The sequence below is a fragment of the Panulirus ornatus genome, chromosome 47 (genome assembly GCF_036320965.1).
Source record: "Panulirus ornatus isolate Po-2019 chromosome 47, ASM3632096v1, whole genome shotgun sequence".
NCBI lineage: Eukaryota > Metazoa > Arthropoda > Malacostraca > Decapoda > Palinuridae > Panulirus > Panulirus ornatus.
In genome coordinates this window covers 17,344,958-17,370,452 of record NC_092270.1, presented here as the reverse complement: position 1 = coordinate 17,370,452, position 25,495 = coordinate 17,344,958, and the positions used below count along the sequence as shown (strand labels likewise).

Here is a 25,495-nt window from a genome sequence, read left to right as displayed (position 1 = left end):
CTATAACCCGGTCTCATGCATCAAAACTACTGACACACTCACTCATCAGCTCCCAAAACACTTGCCTCTCATGATCTTTCTTCTCATGCCCAGGTGCATATGCACCAATAATCACCCATCTCTCTCCATCCACTTTCAGTTTTACCCATATCAATATAGTGTGTACTTTCTTACACTCTATCATATACTCCCACCACTCCTGTTTCAGAAGTGCTACTCCTTCCCTTGCTCTTGTCCTCTCACTAACCCCTGACTTTACTCCCAAGACATTCCCAAACCACTCTTCCCTTTTACCCTTGAGCTTCGTTTCACTCAGAGCCAAAACATCCAGGTTCCTTTTTCTCAAACATACTACCTATCTCTCCTTTTTTTCTCATCTTGGTTACATCCACTTACATTTAGACACCCCAATCTGAGCCTTCGAGGAGGATGAGCACTCCCCGCATGTATATGTCTGTGTATGTATATATATGTATATGTTGAAGTGCATAGGTATGTATGTGGGCATGTATGGGCGTTTATGGACCAATTGTTTCGTCTGTTTCCTTGCGCTACCTTGCTAACGCGGGAGACGGTATAATAATTAGGTATAATAATGTGTATATTTTATGTATATTCATGTATATGTGCATGTATAAACGATTACGTATATATATGTGTATATGAACGGATGCCCCCCTCTTTCATTAAATAATCATTACACAAATGAAAGCAGAACAGAATTCATGAATCAATCCTTTTTAACTAGTTTGAAAGAAAATTTGACATATGGTGCATGTGATGGGTGTCCAACAATGAAATGGAATGTAAATACTACGTTATGAAGATGTGAGGATAAAGACACCATTTTTGAATAAAATGATTATCATGTGGTGTTTGTGGAATAAATGACCATGGAAAAATTCTATTGATAAGTTTATGAGTTTTATACAATCACAAACATCTTTAAACTTGTACTGATGACAGGTAACACTAACTGATTTCACTGCAACATGACAACTTAAAGTTTAGAATAGTATGTAATTAGCTGAGTCTTCTTTCAATCCAAAAATTGATGTTCCATATATGGTTGAAATGGAAATATGCATAAAGAGTGGATCTAGCATCCTGTTTGGTAGACAGATTAAAGCTAGACACTAGTGCAATACCTGGCTTTAACTAACAACTGTGAGTTCGCATGTTAAAAAGACAACTATGAATGAATAACAGCAGAGTTCTCACCTCCATGTAACTGCAGGTGATGCCGTAGTATTGAGGGCCTATTAAAGACGCGGTCACACTTATCACACTTGTATTTGGGGTCTACAATGATATTCTGAGGCAGGGTATTGTGCTCTATACGACAATGGCGTACCAATGCTCGTTTAGTGGTGAATGGCTGTTCACATATTTCACACTTGTTTTTCTTGTGATGCTGGAGAAGAAATGCATAAGGGAAAACATAAATAAAAAGGTAGAGGTCTTAAGATATAAAAATACATTATAGTAATTTCTTTTTATATTTCTGGCATGCTATTTTAGTGAACATTCTTAAAAATAATGACGAAAGCACATAATTTCCACAAAGAAGTTTTATCGATACATATACTTAATGAATTGCCAGAGATATTGGCCTTGAAATAATGTAATGATCAAAAATATAGATTTTAAAAACTGAAAAAGCCTTTTCTCTCCAAAGTGGTGTCCTGTAAGCAGACAATACATTTCCTGGGAATTTATGGGTCAGGACTCATCTTGCTCTCATGACTTCACTGAGGAAACGCCAGCCTTCACTTAGCCTTTGTGAATGACCTAAGAATACTTGTGGTAACTTGCCCAGCCAATCAGTAGCCACCACTGGGCTGACTTCTTTTACCCACTACCCACATGCCACTCAGAGCTCCTAACTTCACAGACTGTAGGTGCCAACCCAAGATAAGTTGGGCATGGTAAAAGAACCGGGAAAAATTACTTGAGGACCACTGACTTAGTGAGGAAACTGTTTTGATTTTCAAAACCTATATTTCTCTTTCCTGCAGTCTGTCACACAAGCAAGAGAGCCTATCCACATAAAGGAGGAGAGTTGTGTGAAGAACTTTCAGGTAAGAAAGACTATATCCAAGTCCAAAATTGATGCCCTCAGTGGTGAATTGGAAGAATATTAGAATTTGATTCTCCTGAGAAAGTAATCCCACAGCCACACAGACTAGATGCAAAACATCTAAAGTACCATTTGACAAAAGAGAATGAGTGCCAAAGACTTTTTGAAGATTCCTCAAATGAAAAGTTTCTATGGGAAGACCAAGGTAGAGGCCATATTTTTTTACATCATGTGCTCCTCCAAAGAGCCTGGTCAAACAAGAAAAAGGGGTTCCGGATCAAAACAGAGATATACTGTACATCTAGCCGAAAGAAATTTCAAGAACAAAAATACATAGGCCCCTCCATGATCTCTGTTGAAGTCTAAAGGGACTCTAAGGGAATCAACTGGGCATAAGGTATGATGTTTTCTTGAAGAAAACTTGCAAAATTATATGAAAAAGACTTTTCTAAATTCCAATACTTTCATTAACAGCATAAAAAATAGAATTTTGGTTTAATCTAAGCCATAAGAGATTGTCATTAAAGACAAAAAAAATCTAGTATTTGAAAACACTGTTTAATTCATTAAATCTCTTTCCAGAACCCAGGCTCATAAGGACAAGTTTATATTCAGGAAAATGTTGAGGATCTAAAAGGCAAGAAAAACTACTTGACTGTGAAAGGTCTTCAATTCTGAAAGCTCCCACTGAGGCTGCAGGGGTGAGGTATCTAGTCTCTATAAAAGACAGATCAAAGAAGTTTATTCCAAACAAGGCCTGTTAGAAATACTCAAACCTTAAGATGATGGTTCTTGACAGGTACTCTTAAGAGGCAATAGTATTCACAGCCTTGTTCTTGTTGTTATAAAAACTAGAGAGGAACTCCAAAAATAAGGCTGAAGTCACCTCCAAGACATGAGATTCCTGAAGTCACTCCCAAGACATGAGATTCCTGAAGTCACTTCCAAGACATGAGATTCCTGAAGTCACATCCAAGACGTCAGATTACTCATGGAAGACAAATATCTTTCATATGGATTGGTAATGACTCAAGCAAAAGGGCAAATGTTACATAAAAGGTCATATGTTTGATGTACTCCAAACCTGCACATGTTAAAATGTTTGGGAATATCTATTCATGAAAAAAAAAATAAATCCAGGACTTATGTGAAAGAAAAAGGTGAGGCTGTGGAAAAAATTGAGATTAAAAAAAAGAACAAGGAATGCTGCACAGATGAAGAGGCACCTGACATCAAGTTAGTGCTTCCTCACTTCACAATACTGCACAAGCTTAGAGTGAGAGAGTAAATATGATCAGCATGATAAAGAGAAAGAGTATTACAGGAGGGAAGGAAGGAGGAGCAGGGAAACGAAGTATGTAAAGTGGAATCATCAACATAGGGAGAACAGGGTTATAAGTAGAAGCCAGATGATCATTTATTGGAAGGAGAGAGAGAGCAGGCAATAGGAAAGAGTGCTGAGGAACACCACTATTGACAGAGTAGGAGGGGAAGTTGTTCCGCTGATGACTTCTGAGATGGAACAACCAGAGAGAAAACTATGTATCAGAGAACAGAGAGAAGCAGTGAAACCAAATCATGGGAGTTTGGAAAGCAGGGGCTTATGCCGCACCCTGTCAAATGCTTAGATGTTGAAAGCTACGATAAAAGTTTCACCAAAATCCCTGACAGAGGAGGATCAGAGATGAGCCACATAGGACAAATCACCATTTGATCTAGCTCTTCAAAATCCATACTGGTGATGTAAAAGAAGGTAATGGAATTCTAAAAGTATGAGAAAATGAGTTCAAGAGATTGTCAAAGACTTTAGAGCAAATGGAAGCAAGGACTTTGGGGTGACAGTCGGAGAGGTTAGCAGTAACATGGCATGCTTCTAAGTGGAAGGGAATGTCTAGAGTTTTAGACAGAGGTGTTACAGGCAAGCAAGGATTGATGCTAGCATAGAGAGACAGCCAAGATCAGTGCTCTTAAACATATACAGAAATGCCAGACTGACAATAACATAGCCCAGTGCATCTATACTGACAGTTCTCATGAGTCTGCCACTGGGAGTGAAGGCAGTACTACCATTGTGAACTAGCCCAATGGTAAAAGATCAGAGAAAAATGTTAGAATAAACAACTAGGCATCTACTCTACAAACTCAATTGTTCGTCATACTTATTGCTCTTGAGCAAATAGAAATCACTGCTCCAGAGAGTTTAATCATCTCTGATTCTTTATCTTCACTACTTGCCCTTAACACCCTTAGATCAGAATGTAACATGCTGGTCTCTGAAGACAGACACAAATACTCAGACACTATTGCTCAAGGGATTCAAATCAAATTGTTATGGATTCCCTCTCATATAGGCCTCTGTTGCACTTAGTAAAAGTGCTGTTGAAGACAACATTGGGTTGTCAATTAGAAGCCTCAAAACTGTCATCAGAAAGGAACTGAATGACCTCTTTTAAAGCACAAAGACGAGTTAAGATAAGCTTAAGTAAAAACATTTTCCATCACAATGAAATGAATAAAGTAAAACATGTACATGGAGAAAGTCATACAATCAGCAGATTACATAATGTTGTCACTGCTAGACTAAGGATAGGCTATAGGTACTATTGGCACTTTGACCTAACTGATGTTACCCATGTGAATTGTAAAGTTTGTGGTCAAAGATTTGGACACAAACTAGAACACTATGTCTTAGAATGTGAACAAATTGAGCCTTTTATGAATGGATCTAAACAAACCCTGCAAGAGATGTCATACCTTATTGTTAATACCAAGATACCTGAAATGTTAAGTTTGTATCCACTTTTTGCATCTACTCCGTGAAACTTACCACATGAAACTATCTAATGTATGTATTGAAATACAAATTGTAACATCTTATGTAATATCAGCCCACTGGGGTCCGACTAAGACCCTTTGTAACCCCTGTAATCCTTTTGCGCTACCCCTTACAAGATGAACATGGGGTGCACAATACATTTGCCAGGGATACCGGCACAAATCAATTCAGAAGCATACTCCCTTAGAACTCAAGGAGGCATGCCAACTGAGCCTGAAGATGGGAGACTATCAGGAAGACCCTGAATCAGGAGGATAGCTGAGCAGTGGAGAGCCTTAAAGAATTCAATGAAGAGAATTTTGAACAAATGAACCATGTAAAGACATGGATCACAACAGATACAACTCATAAGTGGCAAACAGGAAGAGAAACTGACAATGAATACATCAGTTAAAGACCTACAAGTAAACATTAATGAAAAGTTGAGAGTTTGAAAATAATATTATTAAAATCACATAAGCAAGATCAGTGGATACTCAATGAAAACATTCACCAAGATAAACAGAAAACTGATGGCGAAAATGTTTAATGCATACAAAAAAGCAAACTAAAATATCACTATGTTGCAATGGTTATCATCAAAGCAAGCTGAAATTGGTAGGTTAGAATGAATGCAGAAACATCTCACAAATGAACTCGAAGTAATGGAGTACATGAGATATCATGAAAAATTGAAAGAATATGAACTTTAGAGCCCAGAAAGAAAGAGAAAGATACAGGACAACCTTCACTGGCATCAAAATGTAGGAATGAGTTAAAACTAAAAACATTATCGAATAAAAAAAAGGTAATTAAGTCTACAACAATCCCTTGGAATATGAAAAGAAAATTCTTCAATTCTGCTGTTTTCCATGTCAGCAAGGTAGCACCAGGAACAGATGAAGAAAGGTCACATTTGCTCACATCCATTCTCTAGCTGTATGTGTACTGCACTGAAAACCACAGCCTCAAATCCACAATCAGGCTCCAGAGACCTTTCCTTGGTTTTCCCTGGCTTTTCATGCCATCTTTCCATCTCCAATTTGATCTATCTCTTTTCCTTGTTCCCTCCACTCTGAGACATGTATCCTCTTAGTCAACCTCTCCTCACTCTTTCTCTTCATGCATATAAACCATTTCAGTACACTCTCTTCAGCTCTCTCAAGCACACTCTTCTTATAACCACACCTCTCTCTTATCCTTTTATCAATTACTTAAACAAACCACCTTATACCACATAATATCCTTAAACATTTCATTTCCAACACATCCAACCTTCCCCACACATCCTCATCTACAGCCCTTGCCTCACATTCGCACAGTATCACTGAGAACACTGTACCTTTAAACATGCCCTATAAGATAAAACCTCTCTTTCCACACATTCCTCAGAACTCCCACAACCTCTGTCCCCTCACCCACCAAACAACTTATGTCTGCTTCAATGGCCCCATATGCTGCCATGTCTCTCAGGTATCTAAACTACTTCATTTCTTTCAAATTTTCTCCATTCAGTCACACTCCAACAAACTTGTCCCTCTGTCCTGCTAATAAACTTGTTTTTATTCACATTTACTCTCAACTTCCTCCTTTCACATACTCTCCCAGACTCAGTCACCACTTCTGCAGTTTCTCACTCGAATGTGCTACCAGTGCAGGGTCATCAACAAACATCAACTGATTCACTTCTCAGGCCTCCCTTACCCACTACAGACTACACACTCATCCCTTTGTCTACGGCCCTTGCTTTTACCTCCCATCTATAAATAAATCAAACAGCCATGGTGACACTACAAATCCCTTCCACAAAAAAGAATATAAAAACAATTATGTATGTGCTCAGCTAGAAAGACAGAATGACTATTCTGACTTGCTGTGAAATACAAAATCAACATGGACAAAGCATAAAAACTTTCAAATAAAGCCTGGATAAATGGCTAAGAATGCTCACAGATGACATGATGATGCAAGGATTGACAACTATGCAATGTGTGGGATGGGAGAGAACAATATTGTTAATAAAACAAGCTAAGTGTTAGCAGTCCCTCACGGCAAAATCTTCTGAGTACTTTTTAGCGTTCTGTGCATAAAATAGATGCCCCAGGTCATTCCCAACACTTAGAGGTGCTATATCATACTGACTTCAATCCATAAAGAAAAGAAAGGAAGAAAACATAAACGAGAAAGAAGAGGGTCTGTTGGGATGGGTGCAAATCCAAAGGGTTGCTCACAGGACTTCCTGCTAATGGAAAGTGTTTTCATTTCTTCAAAACTCATTTTCTCTCATGGGAACCATTCTTTAAGCACAGCAAAAAAGGGGAGAACTTCACAGAGGATATAAGCAATTTTCCACTACCTGTACTGTAAAAGGGGTTAAAGTTGATGGAGAAGAGCCTGTACCACTCACTCAGTTCAAAATAAAAAACACTGTGTGTCTATCATGTTGCAGAAGAGATATAAGTGTTATCTGAGCATATATAAGCACAAAAAGGGTGATAGTACAGAACTGTCCAAGAAAGAGTAGTGAAATCAACATGGCACCATGTTGCTGTGGATGCTCACTACAGTGACTCTCCAAGTGATGGAGTGAATTATTAGGACCCTTAGAGCAGGGGAAAAATAAGGTCTTATTATCATCCCTAACTAGTGAGTGAGGGAGTGTTACTGAACTTCTTCTCCTCAAGTTTACACCGCTAGTAAAAGTCACCTTTAGGAAGGCTGTGTCATTGGGAGTACAGTCTCATCAAAGAACTTCTCATTCCAAAGGAGGCTAAATTTTTTGCTACTGGAAGGAGTGCAGCCTTGGCCTGAACAAACCTTTAGAAAGGTCCTGAGTAATACCAAGATTTCTTCAGAGAAATTCGTTGTGGAGTAAACATTAATAAAATATGTAAATCAGGACTGTTACCAAGTTTCCAGGACAAATCCTGCCACAGTAAAATATTACACTTTAAGCAGAAATGCTAACATTATCAACTGAATACAGTATATCTCCCTCCTTTCAATCTCACAATCATGCTGTCTACAAAGGGGACAACCTCATACTCATCTTCACACACCTTTGATAAACGTGAATCTGAATCATCCTTATCCAATACATCTTCATTTCACTCATAAAACATATCTTCACTAAACATCACTTCACCCTTCTCTCTTTAGTTTCTGATCTTACCATTACAGATCAGGTCAAAGGCACTCTTCATTGTGACATCACTGTAACTAAGCTACATCATCATTCAACCTTGGAAGTACAGGCCTTTGACTTGATCTTTATGGTTAAGGTCAAAGACCACCCTTCACGACACGCTTGACATCACTGGCCTTTGACCTAACCCTTACAGATCAGGTCAAAGGCCATTTCCACTTCATCCTCAGATTCACCATCCTCTAATGTAACTATCACAGATGAATTCAAAGGCAATCCTCACAACAACCTCACTAAAGCCGCAATGGCTTCTGACCTGATGCAAGAGTCAGGTCAAAGGCCTTGGTTTAGGAAGGTTGCATCTAACCATATGATAAGGGTCAGGTTTAATGCATCTTTACTAATCACAAGTCAGGTCAAAGGCCTAATATACTACAACCTAATCTACACTTTCCATTTGATTCTACTGGCCTCTGACCTGATCCTTATTTCTATCATCATAAACCCTCACCTAAACTCCACTAAACCCTCATCTCCACCATACTATATCTTCAATGCATCCTTATCTTTACTGAACAAGATCTCTATAAATCCCTCATCTTAAGTACACCCTCTGTACCACTGTTCTTTGACCTGACCCTTGCAAGGTGAAAGGTCACCTTCACTGCACCGTCAATGCTACTGGTCTTTGAATTCACCTGCATTGGGATGGTTAATGGCCCTGGTTTAATGAAGATATACATCAGACAGGTTCGGTCAAATTTACCTTCACAAAGTTGTTTTAGGGTGGTGAGTATTGAGCAGAATGAACATAAAAGACAAAAACTGATTACCTTAACAGCAGAAATCATAAAAAAAAAAAGGCAGGGAGAAAGGGGGAATTTTACCTACCTGCCTATCTACAATGAGATTCTGCCATGATGGGAGAGTTGGCACATAATACACCACATTTCTTGTTTGTTGAATAAAACTATTCTCTCTCATGTTGCATAGTTTGTTTTAGGTTCATCTGGGCCTGATTTAAATCAGTTTGCTGCCATGCACTGATTATATGTATTTCTCTTCTTTCTACACTATCAAGCATGTGTTCCATGCCCTCAGTTTTGTTTGTGAAGTGCTTCTGAATTCTCTCTAATTTGTTTATTTCCATCTGTTTCATTGGTGTCATAGAATACAGCGGTATTCAAGTATGCTTCATAGGTATGCACTAAACATTTTCCTAAATAGTTTTTTTGCCCCTCATGCTAAGAAAATTTTAATATCACACCATTCATTACTTGGCCTGACAGTGCTATCCTCTCAATATGTTATATGAATTCTAGTTTCTCATCTATTACCTTTTACATTTGTATCACCTTCTCTGTTGGGCCTTTATACGGAGTCAACTTAGTATCTTACTTGTTCCGTACCATTCTTTTTCAAACTGGTTAGCTAATTCCTGCACAAGTGAAGAAGCGCTACGAACAGATGATCAAGCCTTTAACAAAAAGTACCCCATTGATCCCTTCCTCTGTTACTTCTTTTGGAATTATACTCACCTTTATATGCCTACTTGTTCCATAACTTATAGTTATTCAAATCTATCCTTGTTAAGTTCCACCAAATTCACCTCTGCCTATTCATAAATAACAGCTGTCTCTCTGCATCTCCTTTTGATTCTCTTCTGACACAATCATCTTGCAATGCTTATAAAGAGAACTGAGGCCAGCACCATTCCTTGTAGTACTTCAGACTGAACATCTTCCTCAGACATGGTTCTGTTTGCTACTACTTTGAACTTCCTGTTTGTAAGCAAATTTTCCTATCATACCTTACCTTACCTATTGAATAGTCCATGGGGCTCAGTGATGGGTGGCAAAATCTGGTTTTGGTACATTATAAATAACAGCCAGAGACAAAATGTGCATAAATGAAGCCATGCTCTTCCATTCTTAATGCTGGTTAGCAAGGGTGTGAAAGCCACTTAGGTAAGAAAATACATGGAAAACTTGTCAAAAGTATAGAGTTATTCCTCAAACATCTATAATGGTCAATGTCTGAGCCCAAAACAATGCAGGCAAACATGAATGGAACATGTAACGGCATGTGCTTGACAGCACTCTAATTATGCCCATTTTCTTTACAGCATTTTGAAAAGAGAAAATAGTTTGGACATCCAGTCAGGTGAACTTTTAAGCAAAACTGAAAGTGACCATTTAACTAAAGGAAAAACTACATAGCTTTGGAAAATTCAGTTTTTTAAAATCTCTGTGTCATGTGTATGATGTTTACAGCACAGGTTAATATAATACATAATTTCATACATACCTTAAGATGGTCATCATACTGTTGGCGACGTTTGAAGCTGGATGTGCAAATATGACAGTGGAAGTTGGTGGACTTGAGGTGGTCAGCCATGTGTAACTTGTAATGCTCACTTCCTTTACAGAAAACACCACACTTTTGACAAACATGCTGTAGGAGGTGTAAACTCATGAACAAAAGTAAATGCAACATAGATTATTTAGGATCAAGAAATATTTCGCAAACAAGTTGAATATACAAATGGAAACAAAAGGAAGTGTTACTGGGCTCTCCCTGTTTGAGATTACACTGTATGTACAAAGTCACCCTTAGCAAGGCGATATCATTGGGAGTACAGTCTCGTCAAAGAGCTTTTCACTCCAAAGGAGTCCACTTTCCCTGCTACATGAAACAGAGGAACCTTGGGTTGATGAAGCCTTCAAAAAGAGGTTCCGAGTAATACCGGGACTCTTCCATAGAAAATGGTCCAGGGTTAATTGTTATGATGATGGAAACAAGAAGGTGAAGGGCGGGAAAACAAAAGAACATGTGAGGATGACAATCTGAAGAGATAATGGGAAAGTGGTACCAGGAAAAAGGGGAACCCACTGTATTATCCAATAGTAGGGACATGAAGAACTCTGTTGAAGTGGGAGGTATTATAACAATACTGTACTCTGTTTTGTCAGATGATCATCATACAGCCTCGCCATAGGTGACTTTTCACTTGTAGTGTAATCTCAAACTGACAGTCCATTTGCATTGTAATCTCAAACTGACAGTCAAGTAATACTCATTGGTTTCTAATTCACTGTGCAATATACTAAACAAATAGCATCTTCAATCCTCTTATTGGTCTCTCACATATATCTTTTTAATACTTGTTCACTGCTTCCCATGTAGTGAAGTAGTGCCAGGACCAGACGAAGAATGGCCTCATCTGTTAACATCCACTCTCTTTTTATTCTTTTTACTATACTCTGTCGCTGTCTCCTGCATTAGCGAGGTAGCACAAGGAAACAGTCAAAAGAATGGCCAACCCACCCACATACACATGTATATAAATACACATCCACACACGCACATAAACATACCTATACATCTCAACGTTATTTTATTATTTATTCTGCTTTGTCGCTGTCTCCCGTGTTAGCGAGGTAGCGCAAGGAAACAGACGAAAGAATGGCCCAACCCACCCACATACACATGTATATACATACACGTCCACAACCACAAATATACATACCTATACATCTCAATGTACACATATATATACACACACAGACATATACATATATACACATGTACATAATTCACACTGTCTGCCCTTATTCATTCCCATTGCCACCCCACCACACATGGAATAACAACCCCTTCCCCCCTCATGTGTGCGAGGTAGCGCTAGGAAAAGACAACAAAGACCACATTCGTTCACACTCAGTCTCTAGCTGTCATGTAATAATGCACCGAAAACACAGCTACCTTTCCACATCCAGGCCCCACAGAACTTTCCATGGTTTACCCTAGACGCTTCACATGCCCTGGTTCAATCCATTGACATCACGTCGAACCCGGTATACCACATCGTTCCAATTCACTCTATTCCTTGCACGCCTTTCACCCTCCTGCATGTTCAGGCCCCGATCACTCAAAATCTTTTTCACTCCATCTTTCCACCTCCAATTTGGTCTCCCACTTCTCCTCGTTCCCTCCACCTCTGACACATATATCCTCTTAGTCAATCTTTCCTCACTCATTCTTTCCATGTGACCAAACCCTTTCAAAACACCATCTTCTGCTCTCTCAACCACACTCTTTTTATTTCCACACATCTCTCTTACCCTTACATTACTTACTCGATCAAACCACCTCATATACATATATATACATACACAGACATATACATATATACACATGTACATAATTCATACTTGCTGCCTTTATTCATTCCCATCGCCACCTCGCCACACATGAAATGACACCCTCCTCCCCCAGCACGCGTGCGAGGTAGTGCCAGGAAATGACAAAAAAGGCCACATTTGTTCACAGTCTCTAGCTGTCATGTATAATGCACCAAAACCACAGCTCCCTATCCACATCCAGGCCACACAAAACTTTCCATGGTTTACCCTAGACACCTCACATGCCCTAGTTCAATAAACTGGCAGCACCTCGACCCTGGTATACCACATCATTCCAATTCACTCTATTCCTTGCATGCCTTTCACCCTCCTGCATGTTCTGGCCCCAATCACTCAAAATCTTTTTCACTCCATCCTTCCACCTCCAATTTGGTCTCCCACTACTCGTTCCCTCCATCTCTGACACATATATCCTCTTTGTCAATCATTCCTCACTCATTCTCTCCATGTGACCAAGCCATTTCAACTCACACTACACACTCTTTTTATTACCACACATCTCTCTTACCCTTTCATTACTTACTCGATCAAACCACCTCACACCACACATTGTCCTCAAACATCTCATTTCCAACACATCCACCCTCCTCCACACAACTCTATCTACAGCCCATGCCTCGCAACCATATAACATTGTTGGAACCACTATTCCTTCAAACATACCCATTTTTGCTTTCCGAGATAATATTCTTGCCTTCCACACATTCTTTGATGCTCCCAGAACCTTCGCCCCCTCCCCCACCCTGTGACTCACTTCCGCTTCCATGGTTCCATCCACTGCCAAATCCACTCCCAGATATCTAAAACACTTCACTTCCTCCAATTTTTCTCCAATTAAACTTACCTCCCAATTGACTTGTTCCTCACCCCTACTGTACCTAATAACCTTGTTCTTATTCACATTTACTCTCAGTTTTCTTCTTTTACACACTTTACCAAACTCAGTCACCAGCTTCTGCAGTTTCTTACCCAAATCAGCCACAAGCACTCTATCATTAGCGAACAACAATTGACTCACTTCCCAAGCCCTCTCATCCACAACAGACTGCATACTTGCCCCTCTCTCCAAAACTCTTGTATACACTTCCCTAACAGCCCCATCCATAAACGAATTAAACAACCATGGAGACATCACGCACCCCTCCCGCAAACTGACATTCACTGGGAACCAATCACTTTCCATTCTTCCTACTCATACACATGCCTTACATCCTCGATAAAAACTTTTCCCTGCTTCTAGCAACTTGCCTCCCACACCATATCCTCTTAATACCTTCCACAGGGTATCTCTATCAACTCTATCATATGCCTTCTCCAGATCCATAAATGCTACACACAAATCCATTTGCTTTTCTAAGTATTTCTCATACATTCTTCAAAGCAAACACCTGATCCACACATCCTCTATCACTTCTGAAACCACACTGCTCTTACCCAATATGATGCTCTGTACATGCCTTCACCCTCTCAATCACTATCCTTCCATATAATTTACCAGGAATACTCAACATATTTATACCTCTGTAATTTGAACACTCACCTTTATCCCCTTTGCCTGTGTACAATGGCACTATGCATGCATTCCGCCAATCCTCAGGCACTTCACCATGAGCCATACATACAGTGAATATCTTCACCAACCAGTCAACAACACAGTCACCCCTTCTTTAATAAATTCCACTGCAATACCATCCAAACCGGCCGCCTTGCCAGCTTTCACCTTCCGCAAAGCTTTCACTACCTCTTCTCTGTTTACCAAACCATTCTCCCTGATCCTTCACTTCGCACACCACCTCGACCAAAACACCCTATATCTGCCACTCTATCATCAAACACATTCAACAAACCTTCAAAATACTCACTTCATCTCCTTCTCACATCACCACTATTTATTATTACCTCCCCATTAGCCCCCTTCACTGATGTTCCCATTTGTTCTCTTGTCATACACTCTTTATTTACCTCCTTCCAAAACATCTTTTTATACTCCCTAAAATTTAATGATACTCTCTCATCCCAACTCTCATTTGCTCTCTTTTTCACCTCTTGCACCTTTCTCTTGACCTCTTGCCTCCTTCTTTAGTACATCTCTCAGTCATTTGCATTATTTCCCTGCAAACATTGCCCAAATGCCTCTCTCTTCTCTTTCACTAATAATCTTACTTCTTCATCCCACCATTCACTACCCTTTCTAATCTGACCACCTCCCACGCTTCTCATGCCACAAGCATCTTTTGCGCAAGCCATCACTGCTTCCCTAAATACATACCCTTCCTCCCCCACTCCCCTTACATCCTTTGCTCTTACCTTTTTCCATTCTGTAGATAATGATCAGACGTACTTCCAGTTACACCTCTCAATACATAAACATCCAAAAGTCTCTCGTGTGCTTATCAATGAACACATAATCCAATAAAGCTCTCTGGCCATCTCTCCTACTTACATATGTATACTTAAGTATATCTCTTTTTTTTAAACCAGGTATTCCCAATCACCAGTCCTTTTTCAGCACACAAATCTACAAGCTCTTCACCATTTCCATTTAAAACACTGAACACCCCATGTACAATTATTCCCTCAACTGCCACATTACTCACCTTTGCATTCAAATCACCCATCACTATAACCTGGTCTCTTGCATCAAAACTGCTAACACACTCACTCAGCTGCTCCCAAAACACTTGCCTCTCATGATCTTTCTTCTCATTCCCAGGTGCAAAGGTACCAATAATCACCCATCTCTCTCCATCCAGTTCCAGTTTTACCCATATCAATTTAGAGTTTACTTTCTTACACTCTATCACATACTCCCACCACTCCTGTTTCAGGAGTAGTGCTACTCCTTCCTTTGCTCTTGGCCTCTTACCAACCCTGACTTTAATCCCAAAACATTCCCAAATCACTCTTCCCCTTTACTCTTGAACTTCGTTTCACTCAGAGCCAAAACATCCAGGTTCCTTTCCTCAAACATACTACCTATCTTTCCTTTTTTCTCATCTTGGTTACATCCACACACATATAGACACCCCAGTCTGAGCCTTCAAGGAGGATGAACATTCCCCGTAGGACTCCTTCTTCTGTTTCCTCTTTTAGAAACTTAAAATATAAGGAGGGGAGGGTTTCTAGTCCCCCGCTCCCGTCTCCTTTAGTCACCTTCTACGACACACGGGGAATGCATGGGAGGTATTTTTTCTCCCCTATCCCCAGGAATACTCCCTTCTCATCATGAATAATACACCAAAACTAGAGCCCCTAGTCTACAGCCAAGCACAAAAGACCATTCCTTGGTTTCCTGACTGCTTCATGTGCCCTGGCCTAACCCAATGCCAGCATACTGTTCCTTGTTTAGCACATCACTCCAATCTGCTCTCTCCCAGGCAAGCTTCACACTCTCCAACATGTGTAGCCCATCATTTCAAAGTATCTTTCACTCCATCTCATTATCAGTCTCCCCTTTCTCCTTCTTCCCTCAACTTCTGACATGCATATCTTCTTAATCAGCCTCTCCTCACTCATTCTTTCCATTTGTCCACACTCCTTAAAACTCTCTGAAACATACTCTTGATTCCACACCTATCTCTGACTCAATCATTTCTTACTTGATCAACCCATCTCACAACACACACTGTTCTCAAATATTTCATTTCCAACATATCCACGCTCTTCCATACCTTTTTAATCAAGGGTACACACCTTGCATTCGTTTATCACCATCAAAACAACTAAACCATCAACCATACCCATCTTTGCCATCACAGACAGTGGCCTCTCTTTCTGCAACCTCCTTAATTCATCCAAGGCCTTAGTCCCCTAATCCACCCCATGGCTCACTTCAGCTCCCATGTTTCCATTCACTGCCATATCCACTCCCATGTATCTAAAACACTCAACTACCTACAGGTTCTCTCTATTCACACTTATACTCCAATAAACCTGTCTCTCTCCCATGATAAACTTACTATTCATATTTTTCTTCATATTAACTCTCAACTCTATCCTCTCACACACTCTCAGGAGCTCTAACACCAGTTTCTGCAACTTCTCACTCAAGTCTACCAACAGAGCCATGTCATCAGCAAACAGCAGCTGATTCACCTCCAAGGCCCCCAACAGACTGCACAGCCACTCTTTTCTCTAAGACCCTTTCATTTACCTGCCTTAACACCTCATTCATAAACTGTTTAAATGGCCATGGTGACATCAAGCACCCTCACTGCAGATACAACTTCACCTGGAACCACTCACCCTCCTCTCTTCCAACTCTCTCGACAAAAAACATCTCCCTGCTTCAAATAGCTTTCCTACCAGGCAATACATCCATATCATCTGTAAAGCATCTCTATCAACCCTATCATATGCTTTCTCATGATTCATAATGCCACATTCAGATCTTCCCATTCCTCCAAATATTTCTCACACACATTCTTCTAAGCAAACATCTGATCCACACATCATCTACCATTCCTAAAGCCAAGTTGTTCTTCCTCAGTCTGATGCTCAGTGTATACCACCATTCCTCTCTATCACCAATGTATGACAGAATTTACAAGTTAAATTCAACATTTTGAACATCTACTTTAATCCCCTTTGATTTTATACAATGGAACTATACAGGAATTCCACCAACCATCAGGCATCTCACTGACCCTCTGTGCCAACTACTTTGACACATTTAATTTTATCATTTGCCATACCTCTATTGCTTCACATCACTCCAAGTCTCATGCACTTCACAGCTGCCATCCTTGTCATCTACCACATTACACAGTTCTTCATAATACTAATTCCAACTCCTCTTCACCTTCTCTTTGCCTGTTATCACTTATCCATCTACTTTCTTCACTAATATTCCCATTCGTTCTCTTGTTCTCTTCACAGACTTCAGTGAGATACTAATGAAAACTGAAGAATAGTCTCAAACTACAAAGAGCAGTAGTTTGGTTTGGTGATTTTCATTTTACTTTTATCTGATGGGAAAAGGGTGGATCAGAATACAGATGTAATTACAAAATAAACAAGAGCAATCCTTTAACAGAGGAATGAGAACAATCTAACAAGGTAATCAACTACTGCAAGGCATTCAACCAAATCTAAATCATAAAGAAATCAAAACGAAATTATCACACAATCAACCTGATTTCTACAAGTGATGTAACACTAATTTCAGACCCTGAAGTCTCTAAAATGAGTACATCTGATAATAACAAAACTGAAATGTGTCAACTGTAACTGCGAAATGGATACAGATAAACAGGCTGAAATAAAAGACATAATTACTTTAAAGTACTTCATTTTCTCTTCAAAGAAAGTGGAATGAAAAAACTAATAGTTAACACAAAACAAAGGGAAATTCTGATGAGCAGTACAGGGACCTCTCGATTTATGCAATATTAGGTTTTTGAAAATGGTTGTGTAAATCAAATAAAGTACCTCATAGAGATTAGGGGGTTTCATTATCAGTAAGACAGTACTGAATATTATATGAGTGAAACACTACAGCATACATGTACCAGAAAAAATAGTATAATATACATACTGTACAATGAATTCTATTAATATAAATATAAAATAACATACTTTGAATTACTGTGCAGTGTTCTCTTCACAGGAAACATACATTCTCTAAGGCATTCTCTTTTAAAATAATCCAGTCTCAACCATGTTAAAAATCTGATTAAGAGAATAACTGCCCATCTTGATAATGGTCTCAAGGGTTCCCCAGAAATTTTTGGTAGCAATGGCATCAGCAGAAGCAACCTCACCAGTCATCTTGATGTGACAACAGAAGCAGCCTCACCAGTCATCTTGATGTGACAGCAGAAGCAACCTCACCAGTGTCTTCATGTGACAGCAGCCTCACCAGTCATCTTGATGTGACAGCAGAAGCAACCTCAGCAGTCATCTTGATGTGACAGCAGAAGCAGCCTCACCAGTCATCTTGATGTGACAGCAGAAGCAGCCTCACCAGTCATCTTGATGTGACATTAGCAGAAGCAACCTCAACAGTCATCTTGATGTGACATCAGCAGAAGCAGTCTCACCAGTCATCTTGATGTGACAGCAGAAGCAGCCTCACCAGTTATCTTGATGTGACATTAGCAGAAGCAACCTCACCAGTCATCTTGATGTGACAGCAGAAGCAGCCTCACCAGTCATCTTGATGTGACATTAGCAGAAGCAGCCTCACCAGTCATCTTGATGTGACATTGGCAGAAGCAACCTCACCAGTCATCTTGTGTGACATCAGCAGAAGCAGCCTCACCAGTCATCTTGATGTTGTGGAAATTGGAACATTTCCTAAAATTTGCAAACCAACCAGGAGTTGCTTGAAATATCTCTACTGCTTTCTCCACTGCGAAGTCATCATATATACTATAGACCTTTGCCTGTATCACAAGCATGCTGATGGTAGTTAATCCATATGCTCAACATTCATTCCATTCTCTTCGCAATTAAACAATGGGACTACGAGGTTCTAGATATACAGATTAACTTTCCACTCTTGCCACTCACCAGGTTCTCTGCACTACTAAAAATAGTACACAGTATAGATTTACTAAAAATAGTACACAGTATAGATTTACTAAGTCCAAGGGTGGCGTGCTTAATGTCTGTTGTTCATTCAGCTCTCACATAACATTTGAGCACATCCATCTTAAACATCAGTGGTGATGGACTTCTGATTCCTAACATCACCAGTACCAGAGGAATTCAAAAAACACTGGTGGCATGGTGCAAGAGGCAAAGCACAAGCAATATCCAGTATACTGCATAACAAAATACTGCAGCACTCTCTGACTACAGACTGTTTCCCTGCCATGCATATCTGTACTCTTTGTATGGTGCTGGCAATGTCACAACACCATGCTGCCAGCCCAATGATGATCACATTATTCTATAAATGGTGTAAATCAAATATGCATACATTGAGAGGTACCTGTATTGCAAAAATAAACACAGCAATCTTCTATGATTACATCAATAAAATGATTGAAAAATTCATGCCACGTAAAACATAAGTAAATATAGAGAAAAAGATACATTGGGATATAAAACAATGGATGAACAGGAGAAAAGGATGGATGAGATATTAAGATTTATGACAAGCTGAGGTAGAATGGAGCAATCAGAAGAAAGAATGAGAAATGAAGACAAGGAAATAATGGAATCACATAAAAGAAAACAACAACCACAAAAACAAAGTAATTTAAAGTATAGATAAAAACCTAAGAGAGACTGAGTACAGAATGGAAAAAGGTGAGAACAATGGAAGTAAGGGGAGTGGGGGAGGAATGGGATGTATTTAGGGAATCAGTAATGGATTGCGCAAAAGATGCTTGTGGCATGAGAAGAGTGGGAGGTGGGTTGATTAGAAAGGGTAGTGAGTGGTGGGATGAAGAAGTAAGAGTATTAGTGAAAGAGAAGAGAGAGGCATTTGGACGATTTTTGCAGGGAAAAAATGCAATTGAGTGGGAGATGTATAAAAGAAAGAGACAGGAGGTCAAGAGATAGGTGCAAGAGGTGAAAAAAAGGGCAAATGAGAGTTGGGGTGAGAGAGTATCATTAAATTTTAGGGAGAATAAAAAGATGTTCTGGAAGGAGGTAAATAAAGTGCGTAAGACAAGGGAGCAAATGGGAACTTCGGTGAAGGGCGCAAGTGGGGAGGTGATAACAAGTAGTGGTGATGTGAGAAGGAGATGGAGTGAGTATTTTGAAGGTTTGTTAAATGTGTTTGATGATAGAGTGGCAGATATAGGGTGTTTTGGTCGAGGTGGTGTGCAAAGTGAGAGGGTTAGGGAAAATGATTTGGTAAACAGAGAAGAGGTAGTGAAAGCTTTGCGGAAGATGAAAGCCGGCAAGGCAGCAGGTTTGGATGGTATTGCAGTGGAATTTATTAAAAAAGGGGGTGACTGTATTGTTGACTGATTGGTAAGGTTATTTAATGTATGTATGACTCATGGTGAGGTGCCTGAGGATTGGCGGAATGCGTGCATAGTGCCATTGTACAAAGGCAAAGGGGATAAGAGTGAGTGCTCAAATTACAGAGGTATAAGTTTGTTGAGTATTCCTGGTACATTATATGGGAGGGTATTGATTGAGAGGGTGAAGGCATGTACAGAGCATCAGATTGGGGAAGAGCAGTGTGGTTTCAGAAGTGGTAGAGGATGTGTGGATCAGGTGTTTGCTTTGAAGAATGTATGTGAGAAATACTTAGAAAAGCAAATGGATTTGTATGTAGCATTTATGGATCTGGAGAAGGCATATGATAGAGTTGATAGAGATGCTCTGTGGAAGGTATTAAGAATATATGGTGTGGGAGGCAAGTTGTTAGAAGCAGTGAAAAGTTTTTATCGAGGATGTAAGGCATGTGTACGTGTAGGAAGAGAGGAAAGTGATTGGTTCTCAGTGAATGTAGGTTTGCGGCAGGGGTGTGTGATGTCTCCATGGTTGTTTAATTTGTTTATGGATGGGGTTGTTAGGGAGGTAAATGCAAGAGTTTTGGAAAGAGGGGCAAGTATGAAGTCTGTTGGGGATGAGAGAGCTTGGGAAGTGAGTCAGTTGTTGTTCGCTGATGATACAGCGCTGGTGGCTGATTCATGTGAGAAACTGCAGAAGCTGGTGACTGAGTTTGGAAAAGTGTGTGGAAGAAGAAAGTTAAGAGTAAATGTGAATAAGAGCAAGGTTATTAGGTACAGTAGGGTTGAGGGTCAAGTCAATTGGGAGGTGAGTTTGAATGGAGCAAAACTGGAGGAAGTGAAGTGTTTTAGATATCTGGGAGTGGATCTGGCAGTGGATGGAACCATGGAAGCGGAAGTGGATCATAGGGTGGGGGAGGGGGTGAAAATCCTGGGGGCCTTGAAGAATGTGTGGAAGTCGAGAACATTATCTCGGAAAGCAAAAATGGGTATGTTTGAAGGAATAGTGGTTCCAACAATGTTGTATGGTTGCGAGGCGTGGGCTATGGATAGAGTTGTGCGCAGGAGGATGGATGTGCTGGAAATGAGATGTTTGAGGACAATGTGTGGTGTGAGGTGGTTTGATCGAGTGAGTAACGTAAGGGTAAGAGAGATGTGTGGAAATAAAAAGAGCGTGGTTGAGAGAGCAGAAGAGGGTGTTTTGAAGTGGTTTGGGCACATGGAGAGGATGAGTGAGGTAAGATTGACCAAGAGGATATATGTGTCGGAGGTGGAGGGAACAAGGAGAAGAGGGAGACCAAATTGGAGGTGGAAAGATGGAGTGAAAAAGATTTTGTGTGATCGGGGCCTGAACATGCAGGAAGGTGAAAGGAGGGCAAGGAATAGAGTGAATTGGAGCGATGTGGTATACCGGGGTTGACGTGCTGTCAGTGGATTGAAGCAGGGCATGTGAAGCGTCTGGGGTAAACCATGGAAAGCTGTGTAGGTATGTATATTTGCGTGTGTGGACATATGTATATACATGTGTATGGGGGGGGGGTTGGGCCATTTCTTTCGTCTGTTTCCTTGCGCTACCTCGCAAACGCGGGAGACAGTGACAAAGTATAATAAATATAAATAATAAAAACCTAAGAGTTCTATTTACTTATATAAATAAACAAATAAAAGAAAAAAATTCAGAATTTAGACCAGTGAGGGGAGGTGACAGTTATGTAAAGACTGCAAAAGAACCTGTTGAATGTTAAATAACCAGTTTAAGTCAGTGTTTAGCAGGAGAGAATGATGAAATTGACAGAAATATATTTACTGATTATAACAAGTATACACTTACAGACAAACTTATGAGAGACATAAATGATGCATCAATCAACTTAGAGAAAACTCAGCACTGGGGCTAGTTGAAATTCCAGCAATTTTTCTAAAAAAAAAAAAAAAAAAAAGCAATAGACTACATTGAACCTTAATTCTAACAGATTAACTGGGGGGATGGGTGGTTTGTTACATGCCAAATTCTGTTACATCCTGAAGTTTTCCATGGAACATTAATAAACGAAATGTTAACAAGCATAATGGAAACTCACTTTATTCCTTCATGACTGTTTTTAGGATACAGCAAAGTTTACTCTGAATCAGAAGGAAATAATTCTAGGATCACAAGGAGTCAACTACTGGCCACACTACACAGCCTGATCCACAGCCTGGACTCAGCCAGACTTACTTAAGGTTTTGGAGGGTTATCATTTCAGCAGGACTATTATGCATAAGGTGATGGGATGGGTGAGGGGGCCCCTGGATGATTTAAATATACTGGCCATTATGTCTAACTGTGCAATATCTAAGATTTTCAGCAAGTGTGAGGGGTGGGAAAACATCAATTATCAATTTAATGCCCAAAGTGTTGTCACTCTTAGTATAGCAAAAGTTTAAAATACTGAATGTAAAAAGGATAATATGAGTGAGCAAATGTATTAAGAATTGATATAAAGAAAAGCAAATGGATTTGTATGTAGCATTTATGGATCTGAAGAAGGCATATGATAGAGTTGATAGAGATGCTCTGTGGAAGGTATTAAGAATATATGGTGTGGGAGGCAAGTTGTTAGAAGCAGTGAAAAGTTTTTATTGAGGATGTATGGCATGTGTACGTGTAGGAAGAGAGGAAAGTGATTGGTTCTCAGTGAATGTAGGTTTGCGGCAGGGGTGTGTGATGTCTCCATGGTTGTTTAATTTGTTTATGGATGGGGTTGTTAGGGAGGTAAATGCAAGAGTTTTGGAAAGAGGGGCAAGTATGAAGTCTGTTGGGGATGAGAGAGCTTGGGAAGTGAGTCAGTTGTTGTTCGCTGATGATACAGCGCTGGTGGCTGATTCATGTGAGAAACTGCAGAAGCTGGTGACTGAGTTTGGTAAAGTGTGCGAAAGAAGAAAGTTAAGAGTAAATGTGAATAAGAGCAAGGTTATTAGGTACAGTAGGGTTGAGGGTCAAGTCAATTGGGAGGTAAGTTTGAATGGAGAAAAACTGGAGGAAGTAAAGTGTTTTAGATATCTGGGAGTGGATCTGGCAGCGGATGGAACCATGGAAGCGGAAGTGGATCATAGGGTGGGGGAGGGGGCGAAAATCCTGGGGGCCTTGAAGAATGTGTGGAAGTCGAGAACATTATCTCGGAAAGCAAAAATGGGTATGTTTGAAGGAATAGTGGTTCCAACAATGTTGTATGGTAGCGAGGCGTGGGCTATGGATAGAGTTGTGCGCAGGAGGATGGATGTGCTGGAAATGAGATGTCTGAGGACAATGTGTGGTGTGAGGTGGTTTGATCGAGTAAGTAACGTAAGGGTAAGAGAGATGTGTGGAAATAAAAAGAGCGTGGTTGAGAGAGCAGAAGAGGGTGTTTTGAAATGGTTTGGGCACATGGAGAGAATGAGTGAGGAAAGATTGACCGAGAGGATATATGTGTCGGAGGTGGAGGGAACGAGGAGAAGTGGGAGACCAAATTGAAGGTGGAAAGATGGAGTGAAAAAGATTTTGTGTGATCGGGGCCTGAACATGCAGGAGGGTGAAAGGAGGGCAAGGAATAGAGTGAATTGGATTGATGTGGTATACTGGGGTTGACGTGCTGTCAGTGGATTGAATCAGGGCATGTGAAGCGTCTGGGGTAAACCATGGAAAGCTGTGTAGGTATGTATATTTGCGTGTGTGGACGTATGTATATACATGTGTATGGGGGTGGGTTGGGCCATTTCTTTCATCTGTTTCCTTGCGCTACCTCGCAAATGCGGGAGACAGCGACAAAGCAAAAAAAAAAAAAAAAATAAAGAAGTGTCACTTTGAGTAAAATTTAGATGGTAAAATATGGTAAAATATATACAACTTGATGGCAATACTGACAACAGTATATTCAAAAAAATATTTCCTGGATAAAACCTATTTGTGTTACCTAACTACATCATTGTTATTCTTATCATTATGGAGGGAGCAGTTTGAGACCTTTAAACTGCCTGAACCAAGCAAAGTTGAGGACAATAAGTGGAAACAGGGTAATTTGTCCAAATTAGTCCAGGCAACAGACCACTAAAGGCAGTCAAGTTATGCCTGCTTATCGTACAGTAAAGTTGTTTATTTAAATCTTCTTTACACTGTGATATTATCCAGAAATGGATTTGATAGGGGAGAATGTCAGGGCCATGCAACTGTGATAAGATCTACAAAAAGGAAGCACAAGGAAGTGACAAAACATGTACCACCAGAGAACAAAAGTTTGGATTTGTTGATGGAAATAATAAAAATGAAGACTAAAAATAAAAGCAATTAGAGATGGAAGTAATGAATTCAAAGAGGAACTCAGGGAATTCAAAATTAATATAAATGATCATGAGCATAAATTGGCATCAGCTGAGGAGGTTGATACAGAATGTAACCAAGGAAATGAAGATGGAATGACTAAAGAACAAGTGAGATCTGAAGAGGCTATCCTAGATGTCTTAGAGACTGTTGAACTAGATGAAATGCCCATAACAATGAATAATGATATTTCTGAAAATAATGGGGACAGAGATGAAGATTTTGGAGCTGGGCAATAGACTCGGAGTATGCTGACTGATGCAAAGGCATAGGAACCTTGGGACAATGAAACTGAGGTGCTCAGGGCACTAAGTGAAGCCGGATATAGAATAATATGTACTGTTAGTTTCCGGACAAACAGCAAAATTTATGGTCTGGTTGATGTCAATTTCAGAAAAGTGCATAGCATACAGGATTAGTGCTGATTAGCAATAAAGAAACTTATAAAGAAAGCCAGAGGTACAGAGGCTGTTGAACCAATACCGATGGACTTAGGAGCAAGACTGGTTAACCGGCAGCTTGACGGATGTAAATCTTTGATTATTTTTGGGCTGGATGAAGAATATACACAGAATATTCTTGGAATATCTCATACACCTAGCAGTCGAGCAGCATTAATTAAAAAACTCAGAGTATATAAAAACAATGTCTCACCAAATTAAACAGTACATCATTTTATTCATCTGCATTCCATACTAAACTATAACAGCAAAATTAAGAATATTTGCTTTGAAATACTTCTGCATATTTCACACACAGAGTGTCTTCTGAATACTACAACTGCCACAGCAAAAAAAAAGCAACTGATCAAAAATAAGTAACCTTTAAATAATGCTGCCAAGAATGGACAAAGTTGTCACTATAAGAGTAGTTGATTTACTAAAAAATGCAGCCTGATACAGAATCAAACCAGTCATTAAAAATGCAAGGGCTGGGCTAAGGATGCATATGCTGAATCAGAGCCACAAAAGCTTTGAGCAAAGATGTTTACTGATTTC

At 39.8% G+C, this 25,495-nt stretch overlaps 1 protein-coding gene across 1 annotated transcript in view; it reads right to left on the bottom strand.

Moving 5' to 3' along the window:
• Positions 1-25,495, bottom strand: part of LOC139763620 (uncharacterized) — a 72,977-nt gene that overhangs the window by 28,357 nt on the left and 19,125 nt on the right. Inside the window, 2 exon segments of the mRNA XM_071689852.1 lie at positions 1,222-1,414; positions 10,348-10,494. Coding sequence (XP_071545953.1) covers positions 1,222-1,414; positions 10,348-10,494 — 340 coding nt within the window.